This window comes from Bos indicus, chromosome 9, assembly GCF_029378745.1.
Source record: "Bos indicus isolate NIAB-ARS_2022 breed Sahiwal x Tharparkar chromosome 9, NIAB-ARS_B.indTharparkar_mat_pri_1.0, whole genome shotgun sequence".
Lineage (NCBI taxonomy): Eukaryota > Metazoa > Chordata > Mammalia > Artiodactyla > Bovidae > Bos > Bos indicus.
The window spans coordinates 85,856,657-85,872,984 of record NC_091768.1 but is presented as its reverse complement, the minus strand read 5'-3'; the positions used below and the strand labels follow the sequence as shown (position 1 = coordinate 85,872,984).

The 16,328-nt window shown below is 42.6% G+C and overlaps 1 protein-coding gene across 4 annotated transcripts in view; it reads right to left on the bottom strand.

Moving 5' to 3' along the window:
- SASH1 (SAM and SH3 domain containing 1) overlaps positions 1 to 16,328 on the bottom strand; it is a 190,015-nt gene that overhangs the window by 13,546 nt on the left and 160,141 nt on the right. For all 4 annotated transcript variants that reach the window (XM_070796327.1, XM_070796328.1, XM_019967562.2 and 1 more), the window contains 6 exons: positions 12,369 to 12,443; positions 10,734 to 10,877; positions 7,149 to 7,284; positions 5,727 to 5,896; positions 4,760 to 4,969; positions 3,812 to 3,962 (listed from right to left, as the gene is read on the bottom strand). In XM_070796327.1, coding sequence (XP_070652428.1) covers positions 3,812 to 3,962; positions 4,760 to 4,969; positions 5,727 to 5,896; positions 7,149 to 7,284; positions 10,734 to 10,877; positions 12,369 to 12,443 — 886 coding nt within the window. The remainder of the gene's footprint in view (positions 1 to 3,811; positions 3,963 to 4,759; positions 4,970 to 5,726; positions 5,897 to 7,148; positions 7,285 to 10,733; positions 10,878 to 12,368; positions 12,444 to 16,328) is intronic.

Sequence of the window (16,328 nt, the reverse complement as noted above, 5' to 3'; positions counted from 1 at the left end):
CAGCCTATAGAAAATCACATGGGAAGTCGCATGGGCCTTCATCACCCAAGCTGTGCAGCTCTGTACATTCTATAAATGGCACAGCTGACCTTATGCAGGTTCAAGGTTACAGGGAGATCGTCTTTCAATCATAAGACAGACTAAATGCTTGGTTGATAAAACAGGAAACAAAACATTTTCTACATAAAATAAGTAGTTGATGAATGGCTCTATTTTTCTCTTCACTTCCCCTCCTCCATCTCTCTCTCTCTCACACACACACAAAACCAGAAATCTGATGTCTCTTCTCATCATTAAAAAAAAGTTGTGGGAAGACTGAGGGCTGCCACATACACACCAGCTGTTCCTACTGTCCACTGACCACTTCCTGTTTGTATTTCTCACAAGGAAAGCATTTTATAACAGAAATCTTGGCAGATAAGCCCTTGAATTAGAGCACCAAAATAAGAAATGCTATTTTAAAAGTGATTAACGTAAAATTAACTAATTGGTAGCACAAGAGCAAACCCTTTCCCCTCCTCCACATTGAAAGTGGAACATTCTAGCGTGGTGTCCTCATTGTATGGAAGAGTCTGCGGATTTGGAATAGCTTCTGTTCTAGCCTAGCATGTTATTTAGGAAAATGATACTTGTAAAATAAGGGCTTTGAGCTATCAGTTACAACCCAGGAAGAGGAATCAATGCAGTTTGTCCCTGGTGAGATAGGTCAGTGCATTGCAGCGGCCAAAACAGACTCCAAAGTGCTGACCGATGGGAATAAAACAGAAAAGTTGTCCCCATCATTGCAGGAAAATGAGGACTGTGCCTGAAACTTTGGGAATGCCAGCCTACCACACAGTGGCATAATAACCTGAAGTTATTATGGGGAGTGAAGGGGTCCTTTGCAGTGCCTGAAAACATGTCAAGGAGACAGAGCCACCTTCTTCTTTCTCAAGGAGATAGAGCCACTTTCTTCCTGAAGGATACAATCAGTGGCTACTTGCAGGAATCCCACTATCAAATTTAGCAAAATTCCCTAAAACTAAAAGCCAGTGTTTCCCAGGCAGGTTGTCCTTCCTTAGGGAGAGTGAAGGGGAGGGGCATCTCTTAGATAGACTGCAGATCAAGGTCTTTTCCTCTCCCACGCTCACTAACATTAATGCTAAGGCACAAAGGAAGAAAAAAGTGAGCTAGATCCATGAACATTCTCACAGTCAAGTTGAATGAAGCACTGGGCTTGGGGCTAAAACCTCATCTGGACATGACTTGAATTTGGACTAAAGCTTTCCTCCATCTCATCACACACACACACACAGGAAGGAAAAGCATGCTAAGACATTGATGAGACATCCAAACATCAAAAGGTACTTATGCCCTGAGGACACGTGCCATTTTTCTGGAGCGTAGTTCTCTTGGGAAAAGAATGGGATTCTTGGATAGCAGGCCTTCCAATGGGCTTGCAAATTTATGTCTTTAAAAAGTAAGGATTGAAGCACAACAAAATGTTAACTTTAGTTGGATTTACGAAGTCGATATGTGGATTTGTTTTTTCTCTCTACTTCCCCGCCTATTTGACATAATTCCTGATTACAATTCTTGTGAAAATGATTTTCTTAAAAGACAGCTTTCATTTGGCAGATCAAGGAGAATGGGTTTGGGATCAGTGGAAGGAATTGCTCTGGCACAATGAGAGTCTTTCCTGAATGGAGGAACCCTGTGGGAAGGCTGGCATTCCCCATGCACAGATGCAGTGAGAGAAGCTGGACCCGCCTGACTGCCAAGCAATAAGGCAGGTGTGTGTCTTGCTTCTGTGGGAGCTGAGATGGAAGATGAGTGAGACATCTCAGATCTCAGCAGATCTCTGGATCTGTCAACTCTAAGAGAAACTGATGTGTTCCTAAGTTATCAGTTACTTAGCGTACTTCTAAGGCACAATGAATTTAGAATTGCTGAGTGCAGATTCTTCTCATCCTAGGGTAATCCTGGATCCAGGCTCTCAGTGCTCACTGGCACCCTTGAGTCCTCCAGGGCCTTTATTTTAGAACCGCTAAAAAGAAGTTCCACATTATATATAAAGGATGTTCTCAACGGTGGCACAGCACAGATTCAAAATGAGATTTATGAAGAAGCAGTGAGGCTTCCTTACACTACTGGGTGGGCATCATGACAGGCAAATATCCCCTTACCTTTAAAAATCCCTGGGGCAGATCTCAGGACATGATCCCAGGAAAGACAAGGAGCCCCAGCCCTTGAGACAGACCCTGCCTTATATACTCAGAATTCAGCTTTGCTCCTTCTATGTTTGAATGCTAGAGGAAACATAACAGATGGGGTTTATCAACCAGCTGTTCTCAGTGGCTGAGGAAGAGCAAATGAACTATTTTATAGAGCAGATGTGGTCCAGGAGACTAGATAATTAACTATTAATTGATATCAATATAGCTGGTCAGCCTCACCAGGCACTGGGCCAGGCTCTGACACAACCTGGTCACGGGGCAACCCCTCACCCATGGTGTCTCCTGGGAAACTCCAATCCTAAAGAGACCCGGTTATAAATTGATATTAACTACGGAACACAGTTCCCTCCAAATCTATCCCCGAAGGCAGTGTGTTTATCTAGGGCTCAGACACCTATCTGACGGTGTGTCATCAGTTAATTTAGAGGGACAACCTATTAATCAGAAGTGAATTTAACTGCACTGAGACACTTCTGTGTCTCTTGAGTCTGGTACATTCAGTAATGCACAATTTTTTTTCCACCATTAACCATGGGTTTGGTGTGTCTTTTAGCAATGGAAATGCTATTAGCTACTGATATCCCTGAAGCAGAGCACACGAAAGAAAATACATTTGAATTCAATCACTGGAAAGGATGCTTCCCCCTTCATGATGAATAATCTCAGGAATATTTTTGATGTCAGACAGAAGAATAAAGAGCAAGATAAGACTGGGTTAATGGAGCAAAGGATACAGTGTATTCAAATAGACTATATAAAAGCTGTGAGCTCACTGAATTCTGTTCATGGACTGTAAAAATGAGCTATCATTTTGGCAGAGAAATTGCAATATGGAATTCTCTGCTCTACATATTCGCTCGAGATGATTCCCTGCTTCTTTAATGCAAGCTGATGAATTTCATTTATTCATTAACTAACTCATTCAATCAGAAAACAACTCCAACTCCTCATGTGCTTTGAGAAGTAATTAACCCTTGGCAGGACAGGATACCCCAAGTTTGTCAGTCACTTTTGCACCTGGGTATTTTAATGACCTCCTAAAGGCTGTATATTCCACCAGCCCCCAAGGTGGCATGAACTATGTGTCTTAAGGAAAAAAAAAAAAGTCCAAATAAAGAAAGAAAAATACAATTCAATATTCAGTGAAAAAGTACTGGGTAGTAAGATTTTCTTTTGCTCCTGCATTGGCATTGGGAATCTATGTCTTTGTGCTGTTTGACATAATACAAAATTGACCTTGGCTTTGGAAAGAGTAGGGCTTCCCTGGTGGATCAGATAAGGAATCAGCCTGCAATACAGGAGACCCTGGGTTCGATCCCTGGGTCAGGAAGATCCCCTGGAGAAGAAAATGGCAACCCACTCCAGTATTCTTGCCTGGAACATTCCACAGACAGAGGAGCCTGGCAGGCTACAGTCTGTGGGGTCACAAAGAGCTGGACACGACTCAGTGACCAACACGTTCACATTTTGGAAAGAGAAAGATCAAATGAGGGACTCTGGGGACATAAGCACATATTAGCAGCTTACGGGAGCCTCCTGGTGACCTGAGAACGTGATGGATCTCACTGGACACATCTGGGCTGTGAGGGACTTACTGTCATATTCCTGTAACAGCTCCACTGCTGTCAAGAGAACAGCTCTGTGCTCTGGGTCCCTGATATTTAACTCGTCCAAGTCCTCCTCCTCTAGGAGCTTAAAGGTGTCCAGATCTTCATAGCCATTGAACAGGAAAGTGGGCATGTGCTCCTGGGAGGGAAATAAGACAGAAGAGAGTCAGCAGCTCAGCCACATGGTCCAGGACCACCAACCAGTCTCAAACCCCTAAACTCTTTTTCCATAGCCACTCTGATGCTAATTCAAAAATTAAGAAGTATCTTTCTGACAGTCTGTACCCCCCAGTTCTACAGCTCAGTGGGCAAGCAGAGCACTTCACTAACCATGGGTTAAGAAAGTGTACACTGAAAGCTGAGGTGGACTCCACTGGCCTGCATTTTAATTGTGCCCTTGCTGTGAGCTGATGCCTGCAATGCCACCCAGCGTGTGGTGGAGGAGACACTTCTTTCATCTGGAGCCACTGAAACCCAGCTCAGAGAGACCTGTGACTTCCCCAGGAGCAAGATAGCTTTGCAAGGAGGAAACAGGTCATACCATGTAGACCCACCTTACTAGATGCTGGGGGTAAAGGTGGTGGTGGTGGGGGGGGCAGGGAGAATCCTCAAGACCTCTGAGAGGCCAGTCAGGATGCCAGGAGCCTGTGCTTACTGCCTTTCCTGGTAGTGGCTTGAAGCTCACAGCTCTTTGAAAGTTGCTCTTTGGACTAGGAAGAAATTTCAACCCAGAGTTTATTCTATCACCCTCAAGGGAGGTAAAGGATAGTGTTACGGTGCTGATAATACTAATTCTATAGGATAATAGTACTCATCACAGCCATGGGTCATTCTTCTTGGATGACACAGATCACCCCACCCTTCCCTGAAGGTGCCCTTGCTTGCTTAGTTTAGGAGAAGGTAACGTGGGGTCCGCCAGAACAGGACGGAACTGACTTTGAGGTTGATCCGATCCAGGAGGTCCTCCACTGACTTCGGCTGAGGGGGTCTCCCTTTCCTCCTCCTCCTGGTGGCGCGCTTGGGCTTCTCCTCTTCCTCGTTGAGCACATCCACATAGATGAATTTGAATGTGCCCACCTTGTTGTTCAACAGGCCCATCCAAGTGCCCATGGGGGGTTTGCTGATTATATCAATGATGTCTCCTTTCTGTGGCCCAGGGAAGAAGGATCTTTCCATTAGGTACATTTCCAAGCATGAACCATCAATCCATCAGAAGTGTCAATCATGTGATGTGAAGACGCTATGAAGACTAGAATCAGGGCTCCACGAGTCACCTGATATGATTGTGAGTATGGCAGAGACCACAGAGAGAACTCCTGATTGTGCAGGATCCCACTGAGGCCCGAGATCCCATCCCCTCCACCTTCCTGCCCCAGAGGATGGTGGCTCAAGGTGTCTACCAGGGCTCACGGCTGGGTGGGCACCTGGCTCTCTGAAGGCCTTGCCCTCACCCCGAGAGCTCCTACTTCTTGGAGAAAAAATTCCCGCCAATCAGAGGTCAGTGGTAACCCCTGCTCTATACTCGCTTCATATATTTTGTGAAATCCCATCTGCTCCATAAGGACGTCACTGATCACATCAGTGAAGTCAGTCATGTCCTTTCAGTTGGCAAAAGCACTGAGACTGGAAGGTGAAGGGCAGTGGGAATTCTAGAGGGAAGCTGGGGTCAGAAGACAGGGCCAGCGTGGTGATAAGACAGAATTAACACAAGACCCGCCTCTATCCCTAAAGGCAGGCTGGTTCTCTGGTTTTTCACTGCAGAAGAGACCAATGTATCAAAGGAGCAGATGCGTTGGCCAGTCTGCACCACAAGAGGTCAGCATTCAACACAAAGGAGAAGAGAACGGGTCCTAAAGCCACAGGGCACCCGGGGTGACTGCTCTGAGGTCAAGTAAACACACACCTTGAGCTTGAGGGAGTCTGTGTCGTAGGGGCTGGGCGTGAAGTCGGTGTGCACCCTGGCACGCCCACAGAACGGGCCCCGGTACGGGGGCTCCTCGTCATCACCATCTTCCGACTTGACACTCTCCCTATTGCTGGTCGAGGAATCGGTGGTGCTCACTGTCTGACCACCTGTAGGGAACACATGCAGAACTTGGGTCAATGCAAATTCCCTGCACAGCAAAGTTGGCGACTCTGACGCTATCACAGACTAGGAAGGTAAGGGCCAGAGGAAGGCAGTCATGAGCCTGACCTGAGCAGAGGCCAGGGGACGATCTGAGTTTTCTGAGTGTTCTCCCTGATCAAGCCCCTAATTGGACAGGGGACTCCAGCAGTTATCTTTATGACCAGGGAAGCCAAGTGACATGGAAACTCTCTGATAGAGGACAACAGCCTTAACCTTTATAACCTCCCATTTGTCAGGCATACTGTCTTTACCCCATTTTACAGATGAGGAAGCTCAAAGAGGTCAAGTAACTTGCCCAAAGCCAAATGCTGTTTAAGTAGTGGGTTTAAACTTGGGTCTCTTCCCCCACAGTGCTCAGCCAACACCACCATTGGGTTAGGAGTGGTTCAACAGTGTGTGTTTCAGGGACATTTGTCATTCTCCTTTCATCTCCCCCCCAACCCCCGGTTCTTAGTTGACTAAAACTAAGATTACTAATAAAGTTTTCATCAACATTTTATATTCATAAAAGTTAAGAAGACATTAGCTTTCTTTGTAAAACCAGAAGAGAATTATCGGGACGTCCCACTACACCAAATGCACCAGGGGAAAATAATGTCACGTTATTGTGTTGAATTCTGCACTAAAACATTTTTTTGATTAAAGACTGCCAATTGGAGAGAAGCACTGGTCTTCTCTTTTACTAACCCCCCACTAACATGCTAATAAAGGAATCGGATTCACCACGACAAAGAACATGGCAGAGGGCAATGCACTGATGAGAGATTTCTACCAAAATCTCTAAGACAAAAAAGTGGTCAGAAGATCGCTGGTTGCTACAGGTGGAGGATGCGCCCAGAGGTCAGGAAAGAAACGTGTGCGCTGCAGAACCCTGGTCAGCTCCCTTGATTCTGCTGGTCACTGTCATCAGTGTTTCCCCTTGACTTCCTCCCTTCAGTTTCCACATCTTCCGCTAACGTGCTTTCCTCTCTCTCCCCTCCGACCAAAATCATTACCCTCTTGTTTATGCTACTGCTAGACATCGGCTACTAAACAAACAGGACTCTAGGGCCAGGTATTTTTCAGGTCTGTCTCTGTAACAGCACCCTAAGGGTAAGAACTCGGTCTTATTTATCTTTAAATTGCCTGAACCTGACACTCAGCAAAAGTCTGACTTAGACGCCAAGGAAATCATCTATGATTGCAAACTGGACTCACTCATCGAGCTTTGACCGCTCAGAGAACTCCGCAGACTTTCCACAGAACCTCCGGCTTTGAGCTTGGGCTTGTCCATGTGTTCACTGTCAGGCTGAGAGGACGGAGGGGAGCCCGGCATCCCATCAAGGCCTGAATCCTGAAATGAGTTTCGACAAAATTACATTCGTCAGAGGGGATGTGTATCTTTTTGTAATACACAGTTGTTTAGCAACCAAATCAATCAAATTCATCTTTATACTCATGTCTGATGCTTTTACCCAAAATACACCTTCTTTTTAATCTATATCCTGCTTCATCTTCAAGTTGTAGCTCAAATAACTATTAATTAAGCACTCAAAAAGTGTTTTTCATGCTCTAATAGATGTTCTTGAAAAAAAAAAACTCTCTACCTTGGAGACAAAACATTTCGTTAAAGGCTTAGAGGCTCTTTGCATACTCCCTAGTTCAGTAATAAAGTGTTAGCAGCGCAGTCATGTCCAACTCTTTGCAACCCCATGTACTGCAGCCCACCAGGCTCCTCTGTCCATGGAATTCTCCACGCAAGAATACTGGAGTGGGTAGCCATTCCCTTCTCTAGGGGATCTTCTTGACCCAGGGATTGAACCTGGGTCTCCCACATTGCAGGCATATTTTTTACCATCTGGGCCACAAAGCTGGACCTCAAATGTAGATCAAATACAATCCACTAGTGATGTAGTATCCGGAAGTACCATCAGAAAATATTTTATCTATTTGAAGGGAAATTTCTACATTAAAAAAAAGTGTATTCCTTGTTTTTGTTTTTAAAAATAGAGATCAGATTTTTATATTTCTTTTTACACAAATTATTGAAATTGGCTAATAAAATACCCACTTAGGACCCAGATACACAGTTGACCCTCGAACAACACAGGGGTTAGGGGTGCTGACCCGACTTGCAGTCGGCTCTCTTTATCTGTAGTTCCACATTTGTGGATTCAGACAACCAGAGTCGGACACGACTGAAGCGTCTTAGCAGCAGAGGCAGCAGCAGCAGGTTGTACAGTGCTGTAGAGTTTACTACTGAAAAAAATCCACCCATGAGATGACCTGTGCAGTTCAAACCTGTGTTGTTCAAAGGTCAACTGTACCTCAAACATACCATTTTTCTGTCTAAAATACAGTTTCCGTAAGTCACCCTATGAGTTTAGCTTCATTGACTTCTTCTAGTTTGTTGTTAGTAAAAACTGTCAAGCCTCTTTTAGATCCGAATGGTGACAGCAGTGACTCAGCAAAACTTCTCGATTTTGGGGTGGCTTGGTATCCATTAATTTGGCAGGCCCTCATTTGCATGTGTCACATGCTCATTTGATTTGAAGTGCTATATAGACAGACACTACCACGTTTTTAAAAGTCTGCAGTCAGAATGGTTTACTTGCCCAAACAGAACAGTCTCTGTCATACTACACAGCCACGTGAGCACAAAACCAGCTGAACGAAACCTGTTATTTGCATAGTGCCGAATCATCAGAAGGGCTCTGAGAGATTCTGCGGGGCCCTGCAAACTTTTGAGGACAATCAAAAGGGCAGCTTCTGATCCAAAACACACTTCTGTTTTCCATTTAAGAAAAGAGAGCAAACAACCTCAGCAACAACAATAGAGAGAGGCGCATTATTAGGAAGTTACTGAAGCTGCAAAGGATGAATTCCTGAGGAGGTTGGTTTTCATTCCTCTCTTCTGAATCATAAAATAAACCACCTATCCAATTAAAATCTTCTAAAAATTCTTCTGGGAAAAAAACCTCACATTTTGAAAAACAGCAATATGAAATATACATCTCTGATAGTGTATGTTCATAAGGCTCTTAAAAATTGTTAATTCATTCATCACATTTATTGAATACCACAGGTACTATTTCAGATGCTGGGCATATAGCAGGAACAGAGCAGACAAAAATCCTTACCAGAAGAGTTGATATATTTAGTAAAAAGATTTTTTTTTAAGCCTTACAATGTTAATTTCCTTTCTCTAAAAAGCACTATAATGATTCCTTCTTTTTTTGCTTTTGTGAAATGACTGTTCCAAATAAACAGGAAAATAAAAATACAAGGCATCTATATAGTAGTAAAATTACAGAGAAATGCTCAAAATGACATGAACGCTATATGCTAATGATCCACAAAGCAAAAAAAAAAAACCCTAGGAATATGTTTACAAGAGCTTTTAGTAGATATTTCAATCTGGGGGGAAAAATCAACTAAATAGTAAGTGCTTTAAATTCATGCTTTCATTGGCATGTAGTCTGTCTCACAGACGCATGTGCAGTCTGTCTCATTGCTGGGTAGAAATATAGACTTTCCATCACTCCCACATCCATAGGGACAAGAAAGGAAAAGAATAAGGGTAACATTCAGGGAGTGCGGAGGAAGCCAGACATCCCCTGTAGGTATAACAAGCCCCAGTGTCTCATGTCTCAACCTGGGCACTCTCAGTATTTTGCATGGTTCATTCTTTGTTGCAGAGGCCTGCCCTGTGCCTTGTAAGATGCATCCTCAACACCACTCCACCCTAACCCATTGCAAGTATCAAAAATGTCCCCAGCCGATGCCCTGGGGATGGTGGGGGGAGCAAAATCACCACCCCCACCCCCAATACCCCATGAGAACCACTATAATAAACAGAAGATGCACAGGCTTTGTTTGAAGCACAGGGCAGGAGGCTGGGCTAGCCGGTGCTGAGTGATTCAGACACAGAATTTAGCTCACCGTGTCCACTAGAGGGCAGCAGCTGAGCAAAAATGTCTGTTTCATTTTGTGGCTAAAGCGGTATTACCTACTTATTTCAAGTTAGACAACCAGCTCACACAGGGGGACTTCAGCAGACTACAGAAAGAACACTATAAAGGTGTCAGAGGAGAGTGTTTTGAAATTTTAATGGTCAGAATTATCTCAGGCCCAGCTTTCCAAGTGTCTTTATTCCTTCCACCCATAAAAAGAAGGTCATGTTCCTAGTGATGAAATTATAGAACTGGGGGAGGAGGCGTTGTCAATTCTGTGATATCTTAATGTTTGCAGATAAAGCTATTTAGTGAACACACACCCCCCTGCAGAAACACGATTATTATGTAAGTCCTGCAGCTAGGAAACACTTTCTCAGTTTATTTCTCTGACTTGCTATGTGCTCCTAAGAACAACTTACACTACATTTATTTGAAAAGTCTGCTTCATAAGAAAATTTGAGTGTCTCTTTAAGGTTTGATTCTGGTGACATCCATTTTGAAGGCAGGGATATTTTAGAAAATAAAATCCTTCCTTTGTTTTCTAAATTTTAGTGCTTATTTTTACTACAGAATAATCATTTCTTTACATGTCTCTTTTGCTCATCTGTACATAGAACACAGGACCTGATTTATATTCCCAGCACCAAGCCTGGTGCTCGCATGACCCTACGTGCTTAATAAATATTTGCTGAATCCACTGTTTGTCTACACAAACTAGGCATGGTCCTGGAGCCTGGTTAATGCCAATGAATGTATTTAGCACCACTGAAAATCTCAAGACAGACCACCCCCAGCTTTTTTTGTTATGCGAGAGAAGCAAGAGGGTATTTGCTTGACTGTCACATACCTGCTCAGAGACAGAGCTGCTATATTTTTTAGACATTCTCTTCCTCATTGTCTCTTTCACAGATTTCACCTTTTTTCCAAGAGAGATTCGGGAGGCAGTGGGTGATTTGATTACTTCTTTATACACAAAATCTCCTTCTTTACCCTGCAAAACAAAATTTATTAAGTATCTTTAATCACAGAAAATGAAGCCCCAAAACAGGTTTTATTATTCAAACCATGAATGTCCTACCTCTCAGCAAAATGTTGGCATGCCCCAGGATCTCCACATTTTTCTTATGTTAACTCAGTGCTGTTATTTATCTTTATGATTAAAAATTAAAGCTACTGACTAACTGGCTTATGTTTATTTGTTTAAAGTGGAATATGAGTTAGTTTTATTTAAACTTAGTATGATATATTCTTCTCCTGTTGCATTTTTTCCCACCAGTTTAAATACCCAAGGGGACTGTGTTTCATCAATAAAGAATGATTTAGATGAACCAGTGTTCACTTAATCTCAGCATGGGGAAGAAAAAAAGGATAATACTACTGAGTCACCCAAGAAAGTGGTAGGAACAAAATGGCAAAACTCAATCATTAGAAGTCCATCACCTGATCAGATTTATATCACTGAAGCATTTCGTGTGGTCAACTTCTAACCATGCATAAATTTATTTTTCCCTGAACAAGTTCAATTGTAGTCACTTCTCATTCTATTTTATATTAGGGGGAAAAAAAAAAAGACTTTCCCTCGGAGAAAGAAAAAAGAAATTATACTTTTATTTTTTAAAAGATTGACCAGATAAAATTATTGGTTTATGAATCAATAAAATTTGATATCTAAATAAAATAATTTTATTCTCCCACGAAATTCTCAGACACTACAAAAATATCATAGATGGGTGCTTTAGCTGACACATGATCATAACGGATATAAAGCACAGAATCCTGATTTCACAGCTTCACGATAAAATGCACAAGGGGAAAACAAAACTGTATGGAAAACACACCGACATCCTTGGGAATCTCAGAAGGTAAAGTTGAAGGAAAACCTGTACACCACAGTGGGGGCCTCACCCCAGACTGTGATTCAGAGACAAGTCTGAAAAGGCAGTAAGCTTGGCTCAGAGGAGTCTGGTTTGCTTTGGCCCCCAGGGGACTGGGTTCATTTCAGGACACTCCAGATCAGGAGGTCCTAAGCTTAGTGCAGAGCTGCACACATGGCCTATGATAAGGCTGGTTTTCAGAAATGCTGGCTCACACTCTTGGAACCCAAATCACAGGGCTCTCTCCTGTGGCACTACCCACGTGTAATAGTCACATACACGTGCAACTGTTGTGAACAGAAAGCATGGGAGCACCAATGACTAAGACTGCAGAAATCAAACTCCTCTGGACTTGTGACTTGAAGAAACCTGGGAACCAAGACATTAAAGAAATGGTGTTCCTGCAAAGAGAGAGATGGTCATCTTTCATTCCATATGAAACCAAAAAGAGTCTTTAAGATGGTGAAACTAGGCTTCTCTCCAAACATGATTTAGGATCCCCGGAGGATGGTTACCTAGTATCGATTCTCAAAAACACTAAATATGAAACTGTGTCCACCACATCACTTGAATCCAAACCTTTTCCCTCCCTTCTGATGTGTACTCACCATTGGGTCCGAATTATTACTTCCAATGTGCAGAGAACGATTTGTCAAGTCAAATCCTCCAAAACTGCAGGTTCTCTGTGGAAAGAAGGGGGGGGCAGAAATAATCCAGTTATGTTTAAGTCGCCGAACAGTGCACTGACCCAACACACGTCCCGTTTGCAGAATGTCACTGGACCACAAACGTGCTACAGGATGAGTAAGAAAGGAGAAATGACGGAAAAAACACATGGTTCATGTTATAAGGAGACGTCGTCACTCATTTTGCCCTTCCACGGGCCGCTGGAACTATGCCTGCACCACAGGTTCAGAGTCCCCTTCACATGCAAAAACCAACTGGTTTAAAAAAAAAAATATACATATATATATACACACAATGCAAAAATACCAAATATATGTTAATTGCTCAAGATGCCCTGTCTCTTAGCCACAGAATTTCCCTTCTCTATTCCCCTTAATATTGGCCACAGGATTAATAACAAGGGAACATGTCTTAGAAAACCCGTGTGCGCAAAGCAGTCTTGGAAACCCAGCTCTGAAGTCCACTGAAAGCAGGCCTTTCTAACAGCCTCTTGTTTTGTTTAGTTTTAAATCACTCAGATGGAGGAAAAGGCTATGTTTACAAGTAAAGTCCAATCAGGCCCAGAGGATTACTCACTCGTTGCTTTACTGACCTAGCCAAAAATGCTGATAACTCTCCCATCTAACTGCCCAACTTAATCACTTATGACCCCTTCCTCAGAGTGTACGAAGTAAAGACACCACATTTGCCCAGAAAGAAAAAGACTGATTCCGTGACTGCCTTTCCTATTAATTTCAATAGGAAAACCATTGGTGTTATAAAGAATGAAAACTTTAATCTCCTTCTGGTTGGTTTCAAACTGAAAGGAACTGCTTATGCTTCAGTGCTGTTATATTCCCAGAACTTTGAACTCTCTGTTGCTTTTCCAGCACAAGCATCCCCATCCCTACCCCTACCCCCTGCAACCCCCAAATCTAAGAAAAAGGAGAAACTCAAAGCATACTAATTTTGGTTACAATCTATTATCTTCTAAAGCAATTGGTAATAAAATCTGAATAACAGATTTGGGTGCCAATGTTTTGTATTACTTGTTTCCCTGAGAACTCCAATTAACAGCTATTAAATGGAAGAAATGAACAGAAAAGCATAATGTATCCTATAAACATTGCTTACTGAAAATAAATACACCTCAGGTATATATTCTGCAGCTTCCCTGGCAGCTCAGTTGGTAAAGAATCCGCCTGCAAGGTAGGAGACCCCGGTTCAATTCCTGGGTCGGGAAGATTCGCTGGAGAAAGGACAGGCTACCCACTCCAGTATTCTGGCCTGGAGTATTCCATGGACTGTGTAGTCCATGGGGTTGCAAAGAGCTGGACACGACTGAACAACTTTCACTTTCAGGTATATATTAACTGAACTGAGAAAGTGAGAACATCCAGGAAGGAAAATGCCTAGAGTTTTGGAATCACAAAGATACGGATCCAAATCCCGGTTCTACCACTTAACTTCCTGTGTGACCACAGGTAAAGAACTTAAACTCTCTGAGCTCTGGTTTCTTCATTAGTAAAATACTGTCTATATCCTATATTTAAGACTTTTAGCACACTGTCTGGCACAAAGCAGACACTCCCTAGTGGCTCAGCAGTAAAGAATCTGCCTGCAATACAGGAGACATGGGTTTAATCCCTGGTTTGGGAAGAGCCCCTGGAGAAGGAAATGGCAACTCCCTCCAGTATTCTTGTCTAGAGAATCCCATGGACAGAAGAGCCTAGTGGGCTACAGTACATAGGATCTCAAAGAATTGGACACGGCTGAATGGCAACTCCCTCCAATGTTCTTGTCTAGAGAATCCCATGGACAGAAGACCCTGGTGGGCTACAGTACATAGGATCTCAAAGAATTGGACACAGCTGAATGACTGAACCATCGACCATCAACACCACACTGAGAATACGGTAGCTTGTCCTGGCAACTGTTGTACTGAGGTCGAGATTTAGTCGACATTCTAAATACGTGAGTAAAGAACTAGAGCTTAGTTCTGAGCCTTATATTCTGGGATCTTCAACTGTAAAACTACAGCAATCCTAAGAATGGACCCATAAGTGAGCGAGAGCTGGTATGACAGAAAGAAAGGCCGGGAGAAGAAAGTGCTACAGGAGGCATTTCAGGATAACCAACATCCAGGATGGCACACAACTGTTCTCCTTCATCAAAGCTATGGCTGCCGTTTTAAATAGTCTACCATAGACACGACTTCCAATAGACATTACTTTCATTTTATATGAATATCAATGGACAATGTGATTTCCCTTACAACTTACTCAGACCTATATCTATTCTATAAAAAGACACAATACCTCTGTAAACAAAATCATCACCAAACCCCCTCATCTGCAAGCAATGTCATGACCATCTCTCAGGGCTGACTTTTAACTTTAACTTTCCCTTTCCAGCGTATAGTGCCAAATACATTTTCTCGTTTCTGCAAAAGCAGTCATTTTATCCCAGTTGCTTTCCTGTGACTCGGGGCTCCACAGACGCAGTATGGCGTCCAGATGCCTCATCATTTTATGTCCCTCGTGCCCCCCTGCTTTGAATTCCAATGCTGACTGCACCACTGGAGCCCGGCATGTTATTTCTGATGCACGTGAAGTAACTGACAAAGAATTTATGTGGAAACTATAACTGCAATAAATTAGAAGCTTATTTCTGTCTTTATAAGCCTGCTGCATGCATTTTTCCCTAAAATAAGAAGTACAGAGGAAGGAGTGGACTGGTTTTCTTAACTGCCAACTAAAACTTCTCCCAGTGATAGGCTAAGATATTTGGAACTGATTCTTCTGTATGAAGGATGAACCAAATTTAACAGCACTGCTTGAACTAATCTGTAACCTTTTCTATTAGATCAAGTAGTTCTTGAAGCAGCATTCTTTCAACACAGAAAACAGAAGAGTAACAGAAAGTAAACCAATCTTTGACTTCAGTGGTCTACATAAATAAAGCTTCCATGAAGCTTTTCAAGTTCAAACATCTCCTGTACAGAAATTACAAGAAAATTTTAGATAGATGCTTGTGGATGAGGAGAGCCAGTCAATGGAATGGTCATGCAGTTGAAAACATGTTTTGGGGGGAGGTTGGATTTTTTTTTTTAAATGGACAAAATTCCAAAATGTCATGCATGTCTGTTCCCCCAAACAAAATTGAATGACCAAATAAAAAGCAAGACAAATGACCGTTTCCAGTGAGTACAAAGCATTGTCATTTCCCTGAGGTTTCATCAAGCAAATATGGCATATTTTAAAAGACAAAAAGATTAAGGTGAAGAGTAAAGGAAAGTATACTTTTGAATAAAATGAAAGAGAGATATGACAAGAAGAATGGAAAAGACTTAAGTGAACCAAGCAAAGAACTTATCTTAACCTCTTAAAAACAAAAACGAAAACCCCTCTTCTGTTGTTAAAATATTTAACAACAGGGGTGAAAGCCTGCGCTTCTACCACAGGGGGCATGGGTCTGATCCTGGGTCGGGGAACTAAGACTCCATATGCCACACAGCATGGCCAAAGACAACAGAAAAACAAAAACACAAATACTCCCCTATGTTCTCTGAATAATTAAATTGTGTTTTCTTGATGGTACAATGACAAGAAACAGTATGTTCAAATTTCTAATTTAGCACTGAACACGTATTTCAGCAAGTATCAGAACTGTCCAGTACTGCCTCAAGCTCACAGTATTTCAAAAAAATACCCAGTATCAGGTTGATGCTGGGCACAGAGGTTACAGAGTGCCACTTTTACAAGTGGCGGAGTCAGTACACAAAAACAGGCTTGTCCAAGTGTCCATACTCAAGTCAATGAAGAATTAATCACGGGCCCGCCAATGGCACAAATCTTAGAGATACAACTTCTAAAGAGAAGGTTCTGAGGATGTTGTATCAT